Raw genomic sequence first — 26,335 nt, forward strand, 5'->3', positions numbered from 1 at the left:
ATAGTCAAGTCTAAGGTCTAGTCCGTAGTCAAAACAGTGTCCCTTCGACTCTACTTAATTGTTCGCGCGCAGTGAACTACCACGATAACCATAGTCCGGTCTATAGTCTAGTCTATAATATAGTCTATAGTAAAGTCTATAGTCTAGTTTATTGTTTAGACTATAGTCTAGTTTATAGTCTAGTCTATAGTCTACACTTTCAGACTTAAATTTATTTAATACCAATTTACACTGCATCAAAATCTAGTAGATTTCTTTAAAATGATTGGGACTTTTTATTTGCATTTAATTTAATTATTAATATGTATATTATTTACGGCTGGGGATCCAACTGATTTATACTGAATTATATTTAATTATATTACTACTTATTGATCTCAGGGTTTTATTATTGCTATGTAATATTGTTATTTTGGCGGCGAAGGCTTAATATTACAAAATAAATTAATAAAATATATAAAAAAATAAAATCTATTTTCAAATCCTAACGGTTAGCACTTCATATTTTTGACATTTAGGAATATTTAATTTTTTCTAATATTTCATCAAATTGTGTTTGCTCTAAAAAATTAGAAAGATGGGATATTTATTAGAATTTCAATTATAATAAAAAATAGATAATTAAATATTACACCATCTTCTATTTTAACTTTACTTTTCATTTATGTTTTCCAATTTATGAAAATTTTGTCGGCATTTCATTTGTTTTTTTATTTTTTCTTGTGCAGCGTCGTATTTTTTAGTATTATTTAGGTAAAAACAGAGTTGTATCACTAAAAACAACTTGATTTCTAGTAGATTTTGAGCAAGGTGAATTCACATAAGAAAGATGGGATATTTATTAGAATTTCAATTATAATAAAAAATAGATAATTAAATATTACATCATCTTTTATTTTAACTTTACTTTTCATTTATGTTTTCCAATTTATGAAAATTTTGTCGGCGTTTTATTTGTTTTTTTTATTTTTTCTTGTGCAGCGTCGTATTTTTTAGTATTATTTAGGTAAAAACAGAGTTGTATCACTAAAAACAACTTGATTTCTAGTAGATTTTGAGCAAGGTGAATTCACATAAGGTGTGTTAAAATATGAAAATTCCTAGCATTTTGTAAACAAATATAATGTTTTTTTAAATGGCAAATTTTTAAGAAAAATATTTTTTTTTATATTAAATGTTAACAAATTTACATTCTGTACATAACGTGATTAACAAATAATAGAATTTTTCATTTGAAATAAACATTATTCCACGCAAGATATATTTTCTTTAAAAATTTTAATATCTTTTTGTTTATTTTTTTATTTCATAAAATGAATTCGTGTAATTATTATTTTTTGACATCAATGCGCAACAAATACAACAACAAAATACATGTAAAATTGTAATGCCGAATTGCCACCACCTTATGTGAATTCGCCTTGATGTAAACAATAAAAAACTTTGACGGAAGCGAACTTTAAATAAATGTCAGCTGATTGGAAAAACACCACCTTATATGAATTCGCCTAGGGTACAATCATAAAAATTTTCTCATTCGAAAAAAATAGAATTCCGTGTTTTTAACTACGTTGTGTTATATTGAATTTCTAGAAAACATACGATTTTTATAACAAAATAGTATTAAAAATATAGAACTAAGTAAATGATAATAATTTTTCACATAAATGTGTATTAAGAAAACGAAGTAAATAGAAAATACAGTGAAATAATTGGGGAATCCCTATAAAGAAATTTTGCACAACAAATTAATAAGAATCTAAAATAAAAAAACAAAAAGTTATAAAACAGGAAGTAAATTGTGAAAGTATCTACATATAGCAACAACAATAAAAGAATAAAGCATAATGTTAAATGGTTAGCGAACTAAAATAGTTTTATAGAACTACATACATTGTGTACATATATACTAAAAATAATTAGAATAATAATTACGCATTATTGCAGTAAACATCAATTTGTTTTGATTTTAGTTTTAACAACTACTTTTTGCTTACACCTTACAACTACACCAATATTGTGGAAGGGTATACGTTTCTGGTAATGTCTGTAACGATAAAATAAATATGTAGTTTCATTCGAATCAGAAATATATGGAAATCTTATTAGAAGTTTCTAATAAGAAACAAAATTCGTTTGTTTGTCTGTTCTTAATCCTTGTTATAAAACTGGACAATTAAATTTTGAAAATTGTTGTTTAATCTATACCATGGTAGATCTAAAGAGGTGACTGCATAACTACAACAATACAATATCGAACATATCTCTACTTATTACCAACTTTAATTACCTTTACCAATACTATGAAGATCGGTCCATTATAAAAACAAAAATACATTCTTCTCCGATGTATGGTATAACATTGCTGGACTTGACCAGCTATAATTTCATACATGTTTTTATTTATTTATTTTATACGCACATTCATACTTTTGTATGTACATACACACCTAGCAAAATATTATAGAGACATGCACATTTTTTTGTTTTAAACTACATATATACATCCATATGTATATTGATTAATACAATTTATAATTAAATACTGCAAAAATAAAGGTTTAGATGCCGAACTTTAAAATACACATATTAATATTGTTCTGCTTTTAGAAAAATTTTGCTTACATACGTGGACTCACCCATTCTTTTTATATTTATTAAAAAAACCACATTAATTAGAATGAACTAATGTCGATTTCTTATCAGGTTTAATTCTAAAGTATACTATAATTGAATTAAACAATAACCAAGAAATAAAACTTTTCGAATAGTAAACAATGTGAAACCCTCTAGATAGTTGTTGTAGAAAGACAATTTCTGTAGTACCTATATTTATATTGATTATTATTAAACTTCCGCACTCTCAACATTAGTGCTGGAGACATTTCGATATGGATTATCTATCTATCTATCTATCTATCTATCTATCTATCTATCTATCTATCTATCTATCTCTATCTATCTATCTATCTATCTATCTATCTATCTATCTATCTATCTATCTATCTATCTATCTATCTATCTATCTATCTATCTATCTATCTATCTATCTATCTATCTATCTATCTATCTATCTATCTACTATCTATCTATCTATCTATCTATCTATCTATCTATCTATCTATCTATCTATCTATCTATCTATCTATCTATCTATCTATCTATCTATCTATCTATCTATCTATCTATCTATCTATCTATCTATCTATCTATTATCTATCTATCTATCTATCTATCTATCTATCTATCTATCTATCTATCTATCTATCTATCTATCTATCTATCTATCTATCTATCTATTTATATATCTATCTATTTATCTATCTATCTATCTATCTATCTATCTATCTATCTATCTATCTATCTATCTATCTATCTATCTATCTATCTATCTATCAATCTATCAATCTATCAATCTATCTATCTATCTATCTATCTATCTATCTATCTATCTATCTATCTATCTATCTATCTATCTATCTATCTATCTATCTATCTATCTATCTATCTATCTATCTATCTATCTATCTATCTATCTATCTATCTATCTATCTATCTATCTATCTATCTATCTATCTATCTATCTATCTATCTATCTATCTATCTATCTATCTATCTATCTATCTATCTATCTATCTATCTATCTATCTATCTATCTATCTATCTATCTATCTATCTATCTATCTATCTATCTATCTATATATCTATCTATCTACCTATCTATCTATCTATCTATCTATCTATCTATCTATCTATTTATCTGTCTATCTATCTAAAATATGATGCGATTTCAATATTTTATAGAAGAAAAATCTAAAATCTATTTAAACTTATATTAAATATTAGCCTTCAAATAAATACTTTTACGATAATCGTCTATTTCCTTGCTGTAGGGTATACCACATGCATCTTATTTTCAATTCTAATAAATACATACCTACATATACTAAATTTTATTGAATCATACGTTCAAAATAATCTTTTATTTGCGATTGTATCATACAATGTTTGTTGGACTTTGTTTTATTATTATTATTAAAATAATTCATTAAAAAATACATTAGGAAAAAGCTCTCACTAGTGAATAGCATCATTAGCTATTCGAGCGTTTAATCATTGTTATATTTCATAGATACTCACATCCATACATACATGTGTACATGTACTAAATGTATGTAATAATATACAGTAGCGGATAATGGTAACAATAGTGCTATTTTTTTAATTACATACATATACATATGTTCTGGAATATTCAGATGACAAGTTTAAATTACATGTTTCATAAAGTCTCATATACATAATTTGAATTCTTTCCTGTACTCTAAAAACAATTTAAGGCTTGATATTGTACGTTACTGTTTGTGTGTACTTAGAAAGTAAATTAACATTTCAATCATATTATTCTTTGTACAGTCTATAAAATGTAAAACAATGTAAGTGTAAACTTAATTACTCATTCCATATTTATTAACATTGTGAAACTTCATAAGTGAGTGTATTTTTCAGTATAATTGCATTTTATATAGTGCTGATTTATTAAAGAATGGAATAACTTAGCAAAAGCTTAACACGTCTATAAAATTTTCCATTTTCTCGACCTCTTTTTTTTTGTCTATGTTCAGAATATTAGCATGAAACGTTGAAATGATTATAGAATGAATAATTTCTGAAATTTACGTTATAGTAGTCCCCTCAGTAATGTTATGAAAGATATTGATAATGAACACTTTATTAAATAGTAAAAATTATAAAACTTATCATTATAAACATTTAATTGCAAAATGAAATTATAGCCTTCTAAAAAAAACTTCAACTTGTTCATTATAGTTGTAACAACTATTAAGAAACTAGTTTTTATAGTTGTACTTATATTAGGAATGCATAGATATTTCCAAATATATTATGTAAAAATTTTACTTATCAGACAGGATATCTGACAGTGGCGCCAGTTTAAAATTTCAAGGCTAAACTTAGATATATGTAATCTTAAAGATTGTATTATGTACCTACATATAACTAGGAAATCTATAATTTTTCTTGATCCCTGCTAATACTATCAATTAAACTACAATATACCATTTAGGATTGATTATCTTAAAACTTTATAAAAAGTTCTAAAATCTAATCAATTTTAGTTAGTTAAACGTAAACTTTACTAAACTATGGATCAACTATATACTGCATACGTAGATTGTAAATTATTAAATATTCTTATACTAAATCCCTTTTTCAACTATTTGCTAAATTAATAATTTCATTTAATTTTATCATTTTATATTTCTAAGATCTCATTCAATAACTCCAACAGACAACAGCAACAAAACAGTATTAAATAAAATATAATTCACAAATTCATCTTCTAACCAAAAAAAAAAAAAAAATCATCATAACAAAACATTTAAAGGCAAATAAATTTACAATACAATCTTCAATCAATCAAGAAAACAAACCAGAAACGCTGTAAAATGTCATGGATGAGTTTTGGAATGCTTGCATCTGGCTATGGTATTAATAACTCACTTTATTTTCTCGAAATTATTGCAATATTATGTTAATAACATTTTATTTCGTTTATTATTATAATTTCATAAAACAAAGAAAAACTTTGGCTTATTTACTCTCATCTAAGTTTTATTAAATATATTTTGTTAATTTTTAATTTCTTTTAATAAAAAAAATAATTTAAATTTATTTATTTAGCATTACAACGTTTATTGGGCGCTGATGCCCCGCCAAATAAGGTATTGGAAATAAAAAGTGAATCTCTGGGCATGCTGCAGGTATTAGCACGTGATGAAGCCATGGTTATGTATGCACCACCCTTTAATTCAAATGATAAGAAATGTTATGAAATAGTTTTACAACGTCATCATACGGATTCGAATACCACATCGTTTAGTTTATATCGTTCACCCTCACAACAAGAGACTGAAGATAAATTTAATTGCTTCTTGCATCGTTTGCCCCTATTCGTAAGCATAGTCAAAGAGGTAAGTAGTAATTGTACTAATAAACACAAGAAATATCTATTGATTTTGCTTTCTATTCTATATTTTAGTTCTATAACGTAAATGGCTTACAAAAACTAAGCGATACTTTAACAGAAAATCCTTCTTGGTCTATAACACATTTAGTGGCCTATTACAATCTTGTCGACTATATTAGCAATCCAAAAGTGTTACAATTTATTGATTATGCCGATCATGTTAACTATATGTCACCGTTTCAGGTATTTTTATACTAACTATTCTTAAATTGTATTTATTATTATTAAATCCTTCTTTTTCAGCTTGCCATTAAGTGTGGAAATATTGAAATGGTCAAGGCTCTGTTGCCACTTTGTAAAATGGAACATTTAGACAATAACAGCAATTCAGTGTTTCATTATGCTGCCAGTACTAATAAAGAAATTTTAAATGTAAGTCGAGAGGAATACTTTCATTTTAAGTTTATTTGCAAACTTAACTTAAGTTTAATTTAGATATTTGAGTAAGTTTATAAATTTCGAATTAAAAGTGAAAAAACACCGCACGTTTTATTTCATCATTCTTAATAATATTTCTAATATTCTTTTTACCTTCTTTTAGCTTCTTATTGATAAAAGTACAGTTAATTTAAATCATTGTAATTCAGATGGTTATACTCCCCTACATTTAGCTTGTCTCTCTGATAAACCGGAGTGTGTTAAGACTCTCCTTATAGCCGGTGCAGATGTTAATATTGAGGCTAAAAATATAAGTAAACTTTACAAGACAACGACACCAACCTCAGTTGCTGAATTTCTTAAACAGAATAATGCAAATAAACTGTACACTCAGGATATGAAATTTGGCGGTACTCCATTGCACTGGTGTTCTTCGCGTGAAACCCTAAATGCTCTCATAATGCAGGGCTGTAATGTTAATGCCACAAATTTTGATGGTCGTACGGCCTTACACGTTATGGTGGCACGTAATCGTTTCGAATGTGTTGTCACCCTAATAGCACATGATGCAGATGTTGATGTGGTCGATAAGGATGGCAATACCCCATTGCATATAGCTATTGAACAGAAATTGGTACCGATAGTGCAGTGTTTGGTAGTATTTGGTTGCGATATTAATATGAAAAATAAAAACGGACAAACACCGCGTCATATGGTGGGTAATGATGCTAATGGCAGCAAAGAAGATGAGATACTTTATATTTTACATTCTGTGGGAGCTCGACGGTAATTGTTTCTTTCTATTTATACATTTATAATTATATAAAATGGAAATTGCTGTTTGTATTTTTAGTTGTTCTGTGGATAAAACAAAATGTCCTCCCGGTTGCAATGCCAAGGGTAACTATAATGGCATACCACCAGAAGCGCCAGAGGCTCCAGAAACTCGTGAGCATATAGAAAATATGTTGGCATCTACTAGTCGCCAGACGGCTATGGGTTTCCTTAATTCAGCTGCTAATAGTATGCTAAATGAAATGAAGGATAAAGAGTAAGTTATCTTAAAAGAATTTTAACACTGATAATTCTTATCATAATATGTATGTTTATTGTGCTCAGACCTCCAGTTGTGGTTAACACTGAAAAGGTAGAGAAAGGTCAAAGTATAATGGATGCTCTATTGGGAATGTTTACCACCAAAGTTAATGCTGAATCTAAAAAAGGTAATAACATTTATAATTTGAAATGGAAAACTGTATTTTAGCCTAATATTTGCTATTTCATTTAGAGTCTCCCACTAATAGTGTGGCTAGTATAAATTCCATTGAAACTGAGGAAGCAGTAGCAGCCAAAGCAACTTCCGATCCTGCTATGTCTCCCTCACTCTCGAATCCTTCTTTAAACTCTGGCTCATCACAAAAAGGTGATAAGCCCTATGGTCGGGGACGTTTGCTTTGTTTAGATGGCGGTGGCATACGCGGTTTACTTTTAGTACAAATGCTTTTAGAAATCGAAAAACTCTCCCAAACACCCATTGTTCATATGTTTGATTGGATAGCCGGTACCAGTACAGGTGGTATACTGGCATTAGGTCTGGGCTGTGGTAAGACAATGCGACAATGCATGGGCCTCTATTTACGCATGAAAGAGCAATGTTTCGTTGGTTCACGTCCATATCCCAGTGATACCTTCGAGGCTATACTCAAAGATAATTTGGGTGAATTTACCGTTATGACCGATATTAAACATCCCAAAGTGATGGTGACCGGTGTTATGGCCGATCGTAAACCCGTGGATTTACATTTATTCCGTAATTATACATGTGCTAGTGATATTTTGGGTATTATAACGCCGATAAGTAAGTAATGAAAGCATAATTGATTTTATAAAGAGTTGGTAGTTGGTCTACATAAAATATAAATTTTAACTCTTTATAAAATTATTTTAATGGATAAATTTTATTTATGAAAAACTTTTTTCTTTAAGCCAATCGTCGTGTTCCCCCACCCGACCCCAAAGATCAGCTTGTATGGCGTGCAGCCCGCGCCACTGGTGCAGCTCCTTCCTATTTCAGGTTTGTTGTTTGATTTTTTTTAAGTACGTTTATTAATATCTCAATTCTTTTTTGCCTTAGAGCCTTTGGCCGATTTTTAGATGGCGGCTTAATTGCCAATAATCCAACTTTAGATGCCATGACAGAAATTCATGAATATAATATGGCTTTACGTAGCGTAGGACGTGAGAGTGAAGCAGTACCTGTTAGTTGTTTTTAATTATTTGCAAACTTCTTTGAATTATTGTTAAAATATTTATTTATTTAATTACAGATTTCTGTGGTAGTTTCCTTGGGTACTGGTCAAATTCCTGTTACCGAACTAAAAGATATTGATGTTTTTCGCCCTGAAAGTATCTGGGATACAGCTAAATTGGCTTATGGCATCTCAACAATTGGTAAGTTTTCATTGTTTGTAAATTATTTAACATAATAAGTTTTAAATTTAAAATTTTCTTCATATTTCTCAATATTTATAAAGGTAATTTGCTTGTTGATCAAGCAACAGCTTCAGATGGTAGAGTTGTTGATCGGGCTCGTGCTTGGTGTAGTACAATTGGCATTCCTTATTATAGGTAAATATTTTCTTTTGTTATAAATTGTATTTATTGTGTTTTATTTGTTAATTTTAAAATATATTTGTGTTTAAATTTAATTTAAATGTATTTTAATTTTTTATAATTTATTTATTAATTTTATAATAATTTGATATTTTAAAATGGGGACTTAATCATAAGATTTAATTCGAATGTTAAGGCAATTATAGTGCTGAAATTGACCTGGTCATCGGTTTTCATTTTATCACGTTTTTTTATAGAAAACATTTAATTTTCTTTTTTAACAAATTCAGATATTTTTATTTTTTTTATTATATGTCAGATTAATGCCTATTTAATAATTTCCTTTCTTTTCAGATTTAATCCTCAACTATCCGAAGATATTGCGATGGATGAAAAGAACGATCAAAAATTAATAAATATGTTGTGGTGTGCCAAAGCTTATATGTATGCGAATCGCAACAAAGTCATAGAAATGGTTAATTTCTTAAAATAGCATATAAGACGAATTTAGACCGCCAATATAGAAAAGTAAAAAATAAATCTTTTAACATAAAAATAAACTAATATAAAATTATAAAATTGATAATTTATTGGCCACTTTTCTCAAATTATTGGCACGTTTACTTACTCTTACATTCAAATACCTTTATGGTTATGTCTTTAAATATTGGTATTAAAAAATGATATAATAAAATTTTAAACAAAATTTCCGGGCGGTCTAAATTATTTAATTTTTTTTTTATTTATCTTATTTTATTTATGACAATATATTATTTTCCATCCAATTACCTACATAGTACGTTTTTTAAACATTCGCATATGATATTTAAACAAAAATCCAAAGATGATATTTAATGTAATTTGTTTATAAATTTATTTATTAATCTGTATAAGTCGATTCGATTAAAATAAAAAAGTTTAACCCTGAATTAGCCCTCATACACACCTACAAATTGATTTTTTATTTGGTTATTTTTTAAATTAAATTATTTATAACTATACGAAATACAAATTACATTTTCTAGTAAACAAACCGCAATAAATAATAATAACGTTATCGAAATAAGTCTATATACCGTTACCGCTACCTTTTACCGTTTCGAAACGTTTGATGTGTTTTTCGAAAATTCAATTGGCAACATGGCAATTTTGTATACAGAAGGATAAAAACAAAGTATAACAAGTAGTCCGACTCTCACATATAGGAAATTACTCTCTCACATCTACAAGTGCCGTGTGAATTCGACTCTCTTCCCAATAAGCAAAAACCTTTGAAATGATGTAAATGTGTATTTGAAAACCTATTCAAATTTCATACATAGCCTTTGAGAACAAATTTGAAAATTTTTGTTTTCAAATGGAAAATTATGGCCTTCTCAAACAAAAAGGCAGTTAGAAATCAAACGTATTTTTCAAATGTATTTCAAATTTAAAAAAAGGCTAGAGGTAAGCTTGAAACTAAAAAAATTTTCAAACGTATTTCAAGTATTCTTTATTATTATTTTCATACATATTTCAAACCCTAATTATAATGCTAACTATTGCAAAATTCATATATTTTTTTACATCACCTGAAAATAAAACATTCATACATTTATTTTAGCATATTTTTCTTTTATATCTCCGATTATTTCTCCTATATTTAACGTTTTTTCGCTCCCTTGCTGTAGAAAAAATGTTCTGTTTTTATTTTTCTAAAATAATTTATTTTTTGAAAGAAACTTTTCTAAGTTCAATTAAAACAAAACTTTGAAAATTTTATAAATATCACACATTATATTTTTTTAAGCGTTTTTTGAAATTATCATGTTTATTTCAAAGGCTAAACTTTAAAATTTGAAAACAATTTGGAAAATACATTATTTAGTTAAGAAAATTTTCAAAAATATTCACAGGTTTGAATCGATGTTTATTGGGTTGTGAGAAATTTAAACTTGTCAAATCACTCAAATGTTTAACTTACTTTTTGGCCACTTTCAAGGATCGTACGCGAAATTGCAGTTATCCACAAAAAAACTGCAATTTTTTTAAATAGTTTTAACGCACTTTTGATTTGGAATTTTGTTTAATTTTCTTGAACTGGAAAAAAATTTTTTGTTTAATTATTGACATTTCATTTTTGTTGTTGTTGAATCTTATTTTACAAACAGAGTTTCAATTTTTGGTATTGAAAATTCAAACAAATTTAAAATTGTAATTTTTTATAAAACTCTGTGTATTTAGAATGCACCAATACAAATACATTTTTGTTACTAACACATATTTAGAGTTAGGTACTTTTTCACTAACACATGCTTAGAGTTAGGTACTGCTGTCAAAGAGTCGGACTACTTCCCTACAAGAAATGTATGACCGAAACTAACACATACAAAATGATTTTACTAACACACTTGCAACATTTTTCTTTAAAAATTACTAAAAAAAATAGTTAATGGATAATTCCATCAATAATGACGGTCAAATGACCGGTAAAATGACTGTGATTTACTCAATGTGTGATAAAGGGTTTCAGTTGCATATGAAAGAGTGAAACAACTACATTTGACTGTCACTGTGTTTTCGTCGCATAAATTAATTATTTCAGTGAAAGCCAAAGATCAAAAAGCAAAAAATTAAAAAATTTAAGACTAAAATTATTAAAAATAAAGAGATTTATTGTAATTTAAAAACGGTGCAGGAAGTGGAGCTGAGAATATACACTTCGGAGTTTAATCTATCTGTGGTAATATGAATACATATTTACTTTTAATTTTTATATTTCAATATTTATATGCATTTCTTTACAGACAATTTATTTCCTAAAATTAAAAGGAGCATAGGAGGATTTTACATTCTGTGAGGTATGTAAAATGGTGAAATGGTAGTTAATTTATGTATATGCTTACTATGTATATTAATAAAATTAAAAATATATATCTTAAAATGTTAATAAATTGTGTTTTATTATAAATTGGCATAGCCGTCAGATTTGACGGATAAATTCATCAAGTGTGATTGGTCAACTGTGATGGATATATCCATAAAGAATGATTAGTCAATCGTGACTAACATTTCCATCATCCTTGATTGGTAAAAAGCAAAAGAGTGAGCAGCTCAAATATATGTTTTAAAATCGGTAGAATTCATAAGTGCAAGGGAGATGCAAGATCACATGTACACAAAAGTTTCCATCAGATTTTTCATATTGCCCTTAAGAACTTGATAGAAACTTTGTTCTACGCAGTGATCGATATTTCCTTCACTAGTGTCAGTCAAATGACCGGTCAAATGACTGTCACTGTTCTTGTAGGGTTGTTATACTTTGGATAAAAATAATAAAGAAGTGAAAAGGTACGTAACAGGGATGGAGAATAAAATTTTAAAATTGTACAAAAATAATACTATTTTGTTTCCGATTGTACCAAATCTATCTACATATATTTTTTGGTAATCAATTTCAAGCCGTATTTTTTAGTAATAGACTAGACAATGGAATATATTAGCCTATAGGCTACTATAGAATAGCCTATAGACCTAACAATATACTTTTCTTAAGACTAGACTAGTATAAGGAGCAGTCGATGGCATAACCTTTAGACTAGTGCTTAGCCTAGACAATGGAATCGGCTTTAGACTATGCATAGACCTACATATATCAGACAATGTATTATCCTATAGACTAGACAATATACTTGCTTTTAAACTAGATAATACTTTAGTTTATATAATAAATAATAGATTGATCTATAGATTACACAAAAGACTAACCTATAGATTGGATAATAAATAAGTATATAATAGAGTTACCCCGTATATCAGTTCAAAGATTAATTCATAAACTTCATTTAAAGATTGGTATAATTTTTACCGAAATCGGTATTTCTTTGAACATTGTGACAGAATTTGGATCTCAGATTATTATTTCAAGGAGAAAATATATTAAAAATATTTACCTAATGTGTCATTATACTTTCAAACAACGAATTATTCCAAAAAAGTAAAATTATACCAATTTTGCCAACCCTGATATGCATTGATGAAAAATAACAGCATAATTATAATACAACTGCTGACGACAAGCCAAAGACGACAGAAAACATTATAACCACAATAGAATTACTGCTAGTAGTTGTAGTGTACATTGTAATTATAACTAAAAATAATATGGCCGCTGTTTGTTTATGTTTGTTGTTTTTGTTGTATATAATTGTTTCGCATCTATAGTGAAGCAGACGCAGACAGAGGAATATACAACAAAGACGTCGGTGTCTTTGTAGTGTTTCAATAAAATATTTCTCTAAAATAACTTAAGTAAAAAAGTATACAGAAAATAAAGTAATAAAAATAGTGAATAAAAAAATCTTAATTCCCACAGTTGTATGTTCAGAATACTATAATGTCGGGGACAATACTGGAGAATCTAAGTGGACGTAAGTTATCCATATTGGTGGCATTATTGTTGCTTTGTCAAGTGGCTTGCTTCTTGTTGGGTGGTCTCTTTGCACCAGTACCGGCCGGTCATCAGAACATTTTGGGCATGGTGTGTCGCGATCAGAAGGAACGTCAAAATGACACTACATTCTGGTTGTATTCGCGTGGTGACGGACAATGTTCTTCGATATCGCAAGAAGAGATCGAAAATCATGATACCAAAATGGCCAATGGAATAGTGTATTTATTTCAAATGCCCTTGCCAAGAGATGGTAAGCAGCTGGATTATTCGAGGTGGCAGCAAAATTTAATTGGTGTGCTACAAGTGGATTTGGCATATGTTTCGGATGGCAGCCTCATGGAACCGCCAAAAGATTTACAACTGACCATTGATACGCGTTTAGCATACCGCAATAAGGAAGACGCAGCCAGTGATTGGAAATTGTATGCTCACTCTATAGAACAACGTTATCTAGACTGTCATCCTGTGCATAAAAGCCAACAGGAGACTTTGTATTCCTGTGAAATGATTCCACTATTCGAATTGGGTTCTCTGCACCACGATTATTATCTGCTGAACTTGCGTTTTCCCATAGATACCGATATGAAAATGAATTTGAAAATTGGCCACATGCATGACCTGACCCTAACGGCCATTTATCAAAACGGTGGTTTTACCAAGGTGTGGCTATCGTTGAAAACCATTCTCTTCCCCTTCATTGTTGCCATCATGATTTGGTTCTGGCGTCGTGTTCACATACTTCAACGTTCGCCGGCCCTTTTGGAATATATGCTAATCTATTTGGGTGGTGCCTTGACGTTTTTAAATCTTCCTCTAGAATTTTTAACATTAAGCCTGGAAATGCCCTATATGCTTTTGCTAAGCGATGTTCGTCAAGGTATATTCTACGCCATGTTATTGTCATTTTGGTTGGTTTTCGCCGGAGAGCATATGTTGATACAAGAGTCGCCCCAAAAGAATTCCATACGTTCACGCTATTGGAAACATTTGTCGGCCGTTGTTGTGGGTTGTTTGTCATTGTTTATCTTTGATATATGTGAGAGGGGTGTTCAATTGCGCAATCCTTTCTATTCGATTTGGACAACACCGCTCGGCGCAAAGGTTGCCTTAAGTTTTATCATATTGGCGGGAATTTCGGCAGGTGTTTACTTTCTATTTTTGTGCTTTATGGTGGGTAAAGTATTTCGAAATATTGGTGCCAAACGAACTTCCTTGCCTTCTATGTCACAAGCCAGGCGTTTGCATTATGAAGGTAGAGTAATATTTTTTTGAAAAATTAATGATTTGTTAATGATTTACTTATTTATTTATTTATGCATTAACGTTTAGGTTTGATTTATCGCTTCAAGTTTCTAATGTTGGCCACATTATTATGTGCTGCTCTCACTGTTGTCGGTTTCATAATGGGCCAAGTCGCTGAAGGTCACTGGAAATGGGATGAGGACATTGAAATCCAATTAACTTCAGCCTTCCTCACTGGTGTCTATGGCATGTGGAATATTTACATATTTGCTTTACTTATCTTATACGCTCCCAGTCACAAACAGTGGCCTTGTGCCAATTCTAATGAAACCTCACAGTCTAACGAGAACATTGTAGCGGCTGCCGCTAATGAAGAAATTGAATTTAATAATTTACCTTCCGATTCAAATCCCAGTGAAATTTCATCTCTTACATCATTTACACGTAAAGTAGCTTTCGACTAAATATAAAAATATATATAAAAAGCTTCTTCTGAATAAGAAATTATTAATTAAAATATTAAAAGTAATTATGATATTTGAAATAAGTTTTCTAAGTACTTATTAAGCTAAAGTATTCTTTATTTATTAAAAAAAAACTTTGCAAAAATATTTAAGCGATTATTTGTAGTTGTACTTTTAAAAAATAGTTTAAAGTTCGCCCTAAAGGAAGATATTCTGCTAAAAGTTTTGAAAAATTCACATAACTTTCAAAACTTAGCTAAATTTTTTTTCCTTTAAGGAACAAGGCAATACTTGGACTTTATATTTTTAGATTTTAACTTAAAAATAAAATATATATGTTTTAATTTTCTTTTAATCTATAATAATCAGTATTAAAAAGTTTATATTTATTATAGAATTTAATTCTAAACAATTATTCGTATTTTTAAATATAAATAGCAATAACGTTAATTTTAAAGAAAATATGACAATTTTTTTAATAACGTCTAATGTAGTATTCAAATAAAATATTAAAAAATACTTGTTTTTACATGGTTTATATCATAATATCGAACGGTAGAATCAATATTATGGTTTGTATGATTTTAATTTGATTTTAAAAGCTGGAATATATAGATTCTTAAAATGTTCCAAATATTTCAAAAGAAACTGTTCTCATTTGTTTTTCATTAAAATAAAACTCCCCATACTTAATAAAAACTATTCCCTCCTAAAAGTTATGCTTTAATATGTAAAATTGCAATCTTACTGATAATTATTAGTTTTTAATAATTCCAAAATTTGTTTATTCGTCTTAGACATCCTAGAATCTTTAAAAGCATCATCTCTTGGTAGTCTTTGATTTCAAAACTATTTCTATAACCACAAATTCAGATAATCAATAAACATTTTTTTTCTATCAACATATGTTATATATTTTTTTCAGTGTATAAACATATTTATAAATCTATTATTATCGTCATCACCCTGTCTGACGTATTTGTTTTTTCCTTTGTTTGTTTTCATCCCTTCGTTCTTTATTATTATTGTTCGGTGTGTTCGCGGAATACTTATTATATATTTTCTGACATTCTCTTTTCGTGTTATTGAATAAATAGAAACAAGGAAACGAAGACGGGAAAAAAACACAAAATACACAAAACAAATTTTTTCTTCTACCATAATACCATCCATTCATTGTGAAAAGTTTGATAATCGTGTGTAAAAAAATAAGAATTAAAACTTAAAATAAATTTATTAAAAGATATAACAAGATCTAACGCTAATTTTGTCGTGAATAACTTTTAAGCTAAAGAGTGAAAAATATTTTAAACGCCAAAATTAAGGGCTATAGAAATCCAGCACAACCTCTCGTCGACGAAGCCGAGGAGGTGGAGACTGAGCACGCCACAATGGCCGCAAATGATTCAGGTGTGGACACCAGCAACGATAGCAATGACGGCGTGACCGCTAGCATAATGATTACACCGCCACCGCCAATAATGCCGCCCACACCAACATCGTCACCTAATACCCACGAGTGGCCTACCATAAATCCGAACGCATTCCATCTCAACTCGGATGAGCATTTTGCGCTACCTACCTTACCGCCACTGCCATTGAACTCGTCGTCGCAGTCGTCATCGGACTTTATGTCTAGCATCATCCATCCTAGTACCCTGCCCTCTAGCAGTCACAACTTCAAAATGCGTCCCCGTACGTGCATAAAGAGTAGGTTGCGTTTTAGTTACAACAATATTTTTGCCGAATCGACGGGACGGAAACTGCGCTATGCGGCTTCAACAAACAACATCGAGTTATTGACTCGAGTCTTGGAGTCCGGAGCGGATCCCAATGCCTCGGACGAGTATAAAAGAAGTCCGCTGCATTTGGCTGCTTGTCGCGGTTACATACAAATCGTTCAGCAATTGCTTAAATTCGGAGCAAATCCAAATGTAGTTGATTCCTTGGGCAATACACCACTGCATTTGGCCGTCATCTCGGCCAGCTCTAATAATTTCAATGTTGTGGTGCGCGTCCTCCTGCAGGGCGGTGCCAGTGTTCATATGTTTGACCGCAGTGGCAAATCGCCACTGGAACTTGCCGAAGCTAAACTACGTTTACTCCGTACCAGATACGAGAATCCTACACCAGAGACCAGTAAAATTCTTGAGGATATGTGTATGCTAACTGCCCTAATACTACGATATATGGTTAAACAGCAGCGTGAACTCGAAGACCTCTCCAATTTGGAGAAGCGCTTACAGAATCTAAGTACCCGCGATGATCAAGAACAGGTTGTCTCACAGACCGCTGACGAGTTGTTAGCCAGCATTGAAGGTCTGTCGATTAACAAGTAAAGGCGCTGTTGAGAAATAGAATCGGTCAGCGAAAGATCCACACTGTTAATTTTTATTCAAAACAAAATGTGTATTGTCGTAAGTATTACAAAAGGTTGTTCTTGCTGTATAAATTAAGTAATTAATAGGTAGAATGATAGATAGATAGATAGATAGATAGATAGATAGATAGATAGATAGATAGATAGATAGATAGATAGATAGATAGATAGATGCTAGCTAGATCGTAGCTCGATCGCTAGATGATCGCTCGCTCGATGTCGACTCGATCGATAGATAGTCGATCGATGCTAGCTCGCTCGATCGCTCGATAGCTCGCTCGTCGCTCGCTAGCTCGCTCGATAGCTCGCTCGTCGCTCGCTCGCTCGCTCGCTGCTCGCTCGCTAGCTTGCTCGCTCCTGCTCGCTCGCTCGCTGCTCCCGCTCGCTCGCTCGTCGCTCGCTCGCTCGCTCGATAGCTCGCTGCTCGCTGCTCGCTCGCTCGCTCGCTCGCTCGTCTCCGCTGCTCGCTCGCTCGCTCGCGGTCGGTCGGTCGGTCGGTCGGTCGGTCGGTGCTGGTCTCGTGCTCGCCGCTCGCTCGTCTCGCTCGCTAGCTCGTCGCTCGATCGTCGCTCGCTCGCTCGCTCGCTCGCTGCTGTCGCTCGATTGCTCGCTCGCTCGCTCGCTCGCTCGCTCGCTCGCTCGCTCGCTCGCTCGCTCGCTCGCTCGCTCGCTCGCTCGCTCGCTCGCTCGCTCGCTCGCTCGCTCGCTCGCTCTCTCGCTCGCTCGCTCGGGCGGTCGGTCGGTCGGTCGGTCGGTCGGTCGGTCGCTCGCTCGCTCCTCGCTCGCTCGCTCGCTCGCTCGCTCGCTCGCTCGCTCGCTCGCTCGCTCGCTCGCTCGCTCGCTCGCTCGTCTCGCTCGCCCGCTCGCTCGCTCGCTCGCTCGCTCGCTCGCTCGCTCGCTCGCTCGCTCGCTCGCTCGCTCGCTCGCTCGCTCGCTCGCTCGCTCGCTCGCTCGCTCGCTCGCTCGCTCGCTCGCTCGCTCGCTCGCTCTCCCTGTGCCTCGTTTCCCTCCCCCTTCCCTTTGTTGCCTTTTCCTTTTGTCGCTCCTTTCCTCCCCGCCTGCCTCCTCCCTCCTCCCCTTTTTTTCTCCTTTCCCTTATCGGGCGTGCGCGGTTTTCTGTTGTAAAGTTCAAAACTAAAATTCAAATTTCATCAATCCTTGAAACGATGTATAACTCTCTGAATGACATTTCGTTTTCTACCTATGTCTTAATTGTGCTTCAATCTTTATGTCTTGATTGTGCAAATGACGATTTTTTCCATTAGATTCTGAAAGATTTGCTTTGTTTTTCACAAAATTGGTTAATTTTTTGATAATTTAAGCCACACTGACTATTTCACTATGGCACATGAAAACTTTTCATTTTAGTATGTAGATATATTGGCGATTTCTCAGAAAAAGTTTTTAAGTTGATAAACTTTTACGAAAATTGGAAAGTGTGCAAAAAATGTTGTTTAGGGAAATTGGATATTTTTGGAACATCCTTTGCTTAATAATTATTATATGATAAAAATTTTGAAATGCAACAAAGTCAATTTTGTGCTAAATATATCACTCTATCTAGTAATATTTTCACTTTATTAAATTTTGTTTTTGAAAATGATATAGACCTGTGCTTCCTTATTGGATCTTTCTCCAACTTTTAGAGCCGTTGAAAAGGTGTAATGTTATTCAATTTGATATCTTTACAGCAGTTTAATTAAAAAATTAACTAATTCAAAATGTTTCTACATTAATATTAACAAAATACTTTAAATTTATTCTATTTCTACTTTCTAGGTTATATTTTCGTTTCCTAATTTGGCTGCCGTGTGTTTGTATCGTTTGCATGAAAGCATACACCAAGGATTGTACAAAAGAAAAGATTGAAATATTATATATATAAAGATGTATATACATAATATCTAAGTATACACATACATGTACAACTTTTCATTGCAATTTTTTTCAAAACAGACGATATTTTCTACTCTTAAGATATTTTAATTTTTTTATGATTACTATTATATATTAAAAAAAATACGATATATTAAACTTCTTTGTAGTTTTTAAGCTTACAAATGTTCGACATATAACAAACCATAACAAACCTAAATCATAGAATCATATACAAATTAAATAAAGAAATGAACACTTTTTGTTATAAACATTTTCAAATTTCAAAATGATATTGGTATTTGCCACAAAATCTTGTTTAAGTTTTAAAAAGTAAATTAAGATTAATGAGAACAAATACATGCAAATATCCATTGAATAAAAATTTAAAAAAGATATATACATAGATGTTATCTATACACTACAAAATTAACTATTAAATAAGTTTTAATATAAAACTAAAAAAATATATACTAAAAACATTACACATAAAGTGAAGTATAAAGAGTAAAGCAAATTAACAATAAATAAAATCCTCCAAAAATTTAAATGTTTATTTACTTCTTATGTATATGTTAATTAATTAATTATTTACACAATCAATCAGCAATGCAAACAATCGATTTAATATTTCATTATTATTATTGTATGTTTTCCTTTGATTTGTTTAATTTCAAATTTGAATTTATTAGTATTTTGTGCAGTAGTTACTTTAAAAACAATACATAAAAACTGCATAATCAACATCAAAATGCAGAGAAACGTTAAAAAATAGTACATACATTGGCATATATAGTACATATATAAACGACATTTTCAAAGTAATAATTTCTCAGATGGACGAACAAAATGTATTTATAGTTTTTGGCTTTATTGCAGAGAAACTGTATTCATTTCATTTATTCTTAAACTATTATCATACATACACCTGTAATGAGGCCAATTACATTAGTACAACCAACAATCCAATGATGAAATGTTGAAACTAAATATGAAATAAAATTCTAGATATTTATTAAAATGTAAAATCGAAATTTATTAAATACGTGTCTATGATTATGAAATTACTTAAACGAGAAAAATGTGTAAACATTTTTTTTATCGATTCAATTTAATAAATCGAAAAATATTTCAATCTATTGAGTGTGAAAAATAAAGGCATTAGCCATTATATTATAAATGAGCGTTTTTTACTTTGTTTTATTTTGGATACAAGATTAGTTGGATTGAAGATTAGTGGATAGAATTTTTGTAGAAAAAAGAGAAATTTTCGAAAATTTCCTTAAAATAGCGAAAAATTGGAAAATTTTCTATAAAAAAGAGAAATTTTAAAAAAATTTCTATAAAAAAGAGAATCTTTCGAAAATTTTCTTTATAAAATAAAATTTTTCGAAAATTTTCTATTAAAAAGAGGAATTTTCAAAAATATTCTATAAAAACGAGAATTTTTCGAAAATTTTCTAAAAAAGGACTTAGCCATTATATTATAAATGAGTTTTTTTTTACTTTGTTTTATTTTGGATACAAGATTAGTGGATAGAATTTTTGTAGAAAAAAGAGAAATTTTCGAAAACTTCCTTAAAATAGCGAAAAGTTGAAAAATTTTCTATAAAAAAGAGAAATTTAAAAAAAATTTCTATAAAAAAGAGAATCTTTCGAAATTTTTCTTTATAAAATAGAATTTTTCGAAAATTTTCTATTAAAAAAAGGAATTTTCAAAAATAATCTATAAAAACGAGAATTTTTCGAAAATTTTCTAAAAAAGGACTTATTTTATAGATTTTTTGAAAAATCTTTTTCAACATGTTTCTCAAAAAATAGAAATTTTCTTTAAAAAGAAGAAAATTTTTTAATTTTTTGATAAAAAATATTGAAAAATTTTCTATTAAAAAGAGAAATTTTGAAAATTTTTGCAACATTTTTTAAAAAACAGTGAACATCATATATAAAGAAGAGAAATTTTTGAAAATTTTCTTTAAAAAAAGAAAATGTTTAATACAACGTAAAATAACCGGTTCATTTTACTTTACGTTTTACACCTGTATATTTAAAATTAAGTAAAAAAAATTGTTTTTAAACAGTTGCTTTAAAAGCGTTTATTTTCATTTATTATCATTTGATTACTAGTACCGACAAAAATGATAACGGCGAAAGTTTTGAATTCTCTTCATACACATTCTTTTTGCAAAAGAGTTCCCTCCTACCTAAATATTACTCAAGTACACGTCATACATTACAAAGAATATACAAATAATATAATGTTTTTATATTAAAAGAATAAATATTTTTAATGAGATCAACAAATTTTGTATCTTATCTGAGTTGTTGCAGGCAGAAATAAACAAATACATTTTTAATAATAATAAGATCGTAAAAGAAAATCAAATACCGATTATTCTTAGCAAGTATGTAGTGTGTATTTAAATTTCAATACTTTACTTTTTTAGTTTTCTTTTCTATCTTTCTAATTCTTGTCGTATGCGGATAATTTTTATTTTTTAAGCATTTTCAAAATTTCCCGTAAAATGTCAACAATAGAAATACACACGATTGAAGGCAATTGGACCGTAAATATAAACAATGAAATAGTTTTGAATAGTTAATATATTAATATATTGCAGGATTTACCGCTGCATCAAGTACTATATGAATGGATTGTGAAAAATATGAGTATACCCAGCGATATGAGTACGATTGTGGCATATATTGGTTTGTTTTTAATAGGCTGGTATTCAATCGTGTGGGTGACACGTTTTATTATGACTATTATATGGCCATTGTTTTTGATAGCATCGGCAATTGTAAGTATTACAAGAGTATAAATATAAAGAGAATTTTTGGGAACATTTCTTTAAAAAAGTGAATTTCTTTAGAGAAGAGATTATTTCGATAATTTTCTATAAAAAAAAAATTTTTTTAAATATTTTGTTTAAAAAATAATTTATGAAAATTGTCTATAAATAAGAAAATTTTTCGAAAATGTTCTATTAAAAAAGAAATTTTATTAAAATTGTTTATAAAAATACATAATTTTTTGAAAATTTGCTATAAAAAAGAGAATTTTTTGAAAATTCTATATAAAAGAGAATTTATTTAATTAAAATCTTCTTTAAGAAAGGTAATTTATAAAAACTGTCTAAAAAAAAAAGATAACTTTTTAAATTTTCTATTAAAAATTGATCTTTTTAAATTTTTGAAAGATTTTCTATAAAATAAATTATATTACAAATTTTCTATTGAAGATGAGTATTTTTTGAAAATTTTCCATAAATTTGTTTAAAATTTTCTATAAAAAAAGGAATTTTGGAAAATTTTCTATTAAGAAGTGAATTTTTTGAAAGAAAACAGAGTTTTTCAAAATTTTCTATAGAAAAAATTGTATTTTAAAAGTGATTTTTTGATTTTTTTTTTAATTTAACTTTTCAAAATTTCTATAAAAAAGTGAATTGTTTAAAAAGTTTCTATAAAAAAGAGAATTTCTTGATTATATTCCATAAAAAAGATAATTATGTGTAAAAAAAGATTTATTTTTAATTTCTTTAAAGAGAATTTTTCGAAAATGAAAATTTTCTTTAAAAAAGAGTTAATCCAAAATTTCCTTTAAAAAAGTGAATTTTACTTAAAATTTAGTTAAAAAGAAAATCTTTCGAAAATTTTTTATAAATCCAAATTTTCCAATTTTTTTTATAAAAAAAGAAGGATTTTTCGAAAACTTTCTATTAATAAAGAGAATTTTCGAAAAATTTTTCTATAAAAGAAGAATTTTTCGAACATTTTTATAAAAAAGTTTTTTTTTTCGAAAATTTTCTATAAAAACGGTAATTTTTCAAAAAAAAGGTTTTTTGGAAAATTTTCTATAAAAAAGTTAATTTTTCAAAAAAATTTCTAATTAAAAAAAGAGTTTTCCCAAAATTTTTTCAAAAAATAGAGTTTTACCAAATCTATTTCTATTAAAAAATCTGTAGAAAATTTTTTATAATAGAAGATAATTGTTTCTTTTTTTATGTAAAAAAGATTTTTTAGAAAAATTTCTATAAAAAGTTAAGTTTTCAAAAAAATTCTAGGAGAGCTCTCCAAAAACTTCCTTAAAAATCTAATTTTATAAAAAAAGATAATTGTTTTTTATAAAAAAGGAGAAAATTTTTTGAATTTTTTTTTAGGAAATTTTTTTATAGAAAAGAAGAAATTTCTAAAAATGTTTTATAAAAAGAGCATTTTTTGAAAATTTTCAATAAAAATAGAACTATTTGAAAATTTTCTTAAAAAAAATAAAGAATTATTCGAAAATGTCCTTTAAAAAGAGAATTTTTTGAAAATGTTCTTTAAAAGAAGAATTTTTTGAAAAGTTTCTTTAAAAAGAGAATTTTTCAAAATTTTTCTTAAAAAAGAGAAGTTTTCAAAATAAAATCAAATAAAAATAGAATAGAAAGTTGAAAGTGTTCGTTTTGGAATCTGGAAATATGAAGTAATTCCATTTATTATAATAGTTTATTTTTCTTTCTTTCAGATAGTCTTTCGTATACTACAATTTTATGAACCAGAGGACATAGCGGACATAGTTTTCAAATCACTTACAATTGTGGCGGACACTTTAGTAAGAGCAAGATTCATTTACTATTATACCCTTCACCAAAGTGTTCGAATATATAAAAACTTGCAAGATTGCATTATTATATTTTACTATTTCCTATTTGGCGAGGAAGAAAGAAAAGAAACATCCAAAGAAGAAAATATTGAAGAATTTTTTATTCCCGAAGAAACTTTTCATATAAATTGAATTTCTCGGAATTTACTGCAACACTTTAGTGGTGAAGGGGGTATAATTTAAATTATATGTTTTTTTCTAAATTATTTTTATATTGCAGGTCTTGATATTGGGAAAAATTTTGGAGTTTTGTTTAAAAATATTTGAATAGTGTTTCTTTCCCAATAGAAATACAACCCTATGATAGTAGAAAAATGCTCTAAAAGAAAAACTCAATAATTTATATTGTCAAAAATAAAAATTGAAATTATTTTATAAAAATTATTAACGTAAATAAATTTTAAGTTATTCGACAAAATTTAAATATTGTTTTTGAAAATTTCAAGTTTTCGCAAATTCATAAATGTAGAGAATGCCCGTTGCAGTGCGTTTAGTTGAGGTTCTAACCTTAATAACATTGCTTGGAATTTTAACTGGTATCTCAGTATTTGTTGTATTGGCCCAACGGGCATCGTTTGTTTTATTACTGCTTATAACGGTAAGTTTGGGATTTAAGAAATTATAGAGTAACTAAATAGTGTGAATAAATAAATCAAATCAAATATTTTCTGAAATATTCTTTAGCAAATTAACTATCGCATGGTGGGGAAATTAAAAAAAAAAAGTAATGTTAATAAAATTTCCGATTTTAATCAAATTTCAACTCTAGAGAGGAAGTGTTTTAGAGTTTAAGGGTCTGTTTCTGTAAATAGAGAATCGTTTTATATTTTTCACATACTATAGCTGCCCTAATGTGGGGATCTGCGAACCAGCCTCGGATGGATTTATGAAAACTGAACACTAATTCTCTAGATATGTTCATATGTATGTGAAGTTTAGTTTAAAATCTTACCAAGCGTTTAAAAATTACACATTTCTTAATTTTTTCAAAATTTCCCCACTTTTTGTTAAAGTTCAAATTTAGATAAAGTATTTAGTTATGATCGATTCACATCGTATATTCAAGCCGTAATTAATTAATATATGGATTATTTTCTTTTTTTATTCCCCTAGCCAATAACCTATATTTTACATGGTATTTTATATGTTGCGGAGAAGATCTTAGTTACAACTTTAACGGGTTTATTGGGTGTAACTAACAGCGTTAGTGATAATATGAACTAAATTACTTTTAAATTTAATTAAAAATTATAACATTTTGAAATGTTCGCTTGTTCGATTTATAAATTTATGCATAATGTAATAAAAATATTCTGTGTTAATTAATAGAATTCTTCCACGAATTTTCATTATCCGATTGGGTTAAAACTTATCACACGTTAATTTTAGACCAGCTGGAATAAAATTGAACTCAACTAAGACAATTTCCTTTTCAGGGCAGGGCTAATAAGCTAAATTTTCTTGCAAGCAATAACAATATGAAAAAGAGTAAAGGTTCAATCTGGTGATTAAGTTTATAGTTTATATACAGGAATTTGACATCATCGCGTCTTACTTTTTATATGGACAGGAAGTGCTTAATGTGAACACATGCCGGGTTGCCTTATTTAACGGTGGTACTTTTTCAACCACAGGGTGAGATGATTAGACGACTTACCACCGCCCCTTTGTGCTTCTTACACGTCATTTTTGTACATGGTTCACCCGGTCCATGTACAAGCACATTGTTCGAGTACTCGACCTATCTAATCTGCCCCGTTGCATAACTTCCAATATGCAAAAACATCCGTTTACAACCACGCAGATGGAATGGCTTCTGTTGAGTCAAAAAAATCAACTACAAACGTATTCGGTAAACCGAAACACGAATTCGTCAAATACGCCGAGGACTTGTTCTTATTTATACTGTTGTAAATCTGGTATGAACAGTGTAAACCCTAAACATACCCGGACCAGAAGGAAAATTCAATGTTGTCACTTGTATAAGAACCTTTCATCTATCACCATTCGACCTAATGCACTTCTCATTCATCCGGCATACTAACTCTCACAGTCACTCCTCTGCGGTGTATTTGTTGTCTCGCCAACAGCACCGAAATTATTCGGAATTATGGACTATAAGACCAAGTTCGAAACTCTGCCCTGCGGGTACCTGATTATGTGGTTCTCTAGTTCGAGGTTTATTGTCCCGGCAGACTAGATGTATTGGTAGACCCCTTTTCCCCGGGATACCAATAACACCAAGATGAGGGTCTTT

General features: G+C 29.5%; 5 protein-coding genes across 7 annotated transcripts; all 5 read left to right on the forward strand.

Moving 5' to 3' along the window:
* Window positions 1–1,516: 1,516 nt before the first annotated feature.
* LOC119603678 (85/88 kDa calcium-independent phospholipase A2) lies at window positions 1,517–9,993 on the forward strand. Of its 3 annotated transcripts, XM_037955796.1 has the most exons (14): window positions 1,517–1,857; window positions 5,289–5,508; window positions 5,704–5,993; window positions 6,062–6,232; window positions 6,293–6,421; window positions 6,591–7,213; window positions 7,281–7,478; window positions 7,547–7,650; window positions 7,716–8,285; window positions 8,414–8,501; window positions 8,562–8,685; window positions 8,755–8,878; window positions 8,962–9,055; window positions 9,395–9,969. In XM_037955796.1, exons 2-14 carry the CDS (start codon window positions 5,469–5,471, stop codon window positions 9,531–9,533), a joined length of 2,694 nt encoding a protein of 897 aa, XP_037811724.1. In that variant the 5' UTR covers window positions 1,517–1,857; window positions 5,289–5,468; the 3' UTR covers window positions 9,534–9,969. The 3 variants fall into 3 exon arrangements, with proteins under 3 accessions (XP_037811724.1, XP_037811726.1, XP_037811725.1); XM_037955798.1 differs by lacking the exon at window positions 5,289–5,508 and having other exon boundaries at window positions 1,536–1,857; XM_037955797.1 differs by lacking the exon at window positions 1,517–1,857 and having other exon boundaries at window positions 5,469–5,508; window positions 9,395–9,993.
* A 3,202-nt stretch (window positions 9,994–13,195) lies between these two features.
* Window positions 13,196–15,698, forward strand: LOC119603692 (protein wntless). Its single transcript, XM_037955813.1, has 2 exons — window positions 13,196–14,724; window positions 14,802–15,698. Exons 1-2 carry the CDS (start codon window positions 13,416–13,418, stop codon window positions 15,176–15,178), a joined length of 1,686 nt encoding a protein of 561 aa, XP_037811741.1. The 5' UTR covers window positions 13,196–13,415; the 3' UTR covers window positions 15,179–15,698.
* Window positions 15,699–16,259: 561 nt separating this feature from the next.
* LOC119603697 (ankyrin repeat domain-containing protein 54) lies at window positions 16,260–20,607 on the forward strand. The gene is made up of 2 exons (XM_037955820.1): window positions 16,260–17,595; window positions 19,338–20,607. The coding sequence occupies exon 1, from the start codon at window positions 16,570–16,572 to the stop codon at window positions 17,515–17,517; it is 948 nt and encodes a 315-aa protein (XP_037811748.1). The 5' UTR covers window positions 16,260–16,569; the 3' UTR covers window positions 17,518–17,595; window positions 19,338–20,607.
* A 1,209-nt stretch (window positions 20,608–21,816) lies between these two features.
* On the forward strand, window positions 21,817–24,483 carry LOC119603690. Its single transcript, XM_037955811.1, has 4 exons — window positions 21,817–22,000; window positions 22,055–22,234; window positions 23,941–24,027; window positions 24,299–24,483. The coding sequence occupies exons 1-4, from the start codon at window positions 21,959–21,961 to the stop codon at window positions 24,347–24,349; spliced, it is 360 nt and encodes a 119-aa protein (XP_037811739.1). The 5' UTR covers window positions 21,817–21,958; the 3' UTR covers window positions 24,350–24,483.
* On the forward strand, window positions 24,458–25,398 carry LOC119603691. Its single transcript, XM_037955812.1, has 2 exons — window positions 24,458–24,676; window positions 25,192–25,398. The coding sequence occupies exons 1-2, from the start codon at window positions 24,551–24,553 to the stop codon at window positions 25,300–25,302; spliced, it is 237 nt and encodes a 78-aa protein (XP_037811740.1). The 5' UTR covers window positions 24,458–24,550; the 3' UTR covers window positions 25,303–25,398.
* The last annotated feature ends 937 nt before the right edge of the window (window positions 25,399–26,335 follow it).

The sequence above is a fragment of the Lucilia sericata genome, unplaced genomic scaffold (genome assembly GCF_015586225.1).
Source record: "Lucilia sericata isolate MDLA Ls3-8-SP2 unplaced genomic scaffold, ASM1558622v1 Contig000327F_arrow, whole genome shotgun sequence".
Lineage (NCBI taxonomy): Eukaryota > Metazoa > Arthropoda > Insecta > Diptera > Calliphoridae > Lucilia > Lucilia sericata.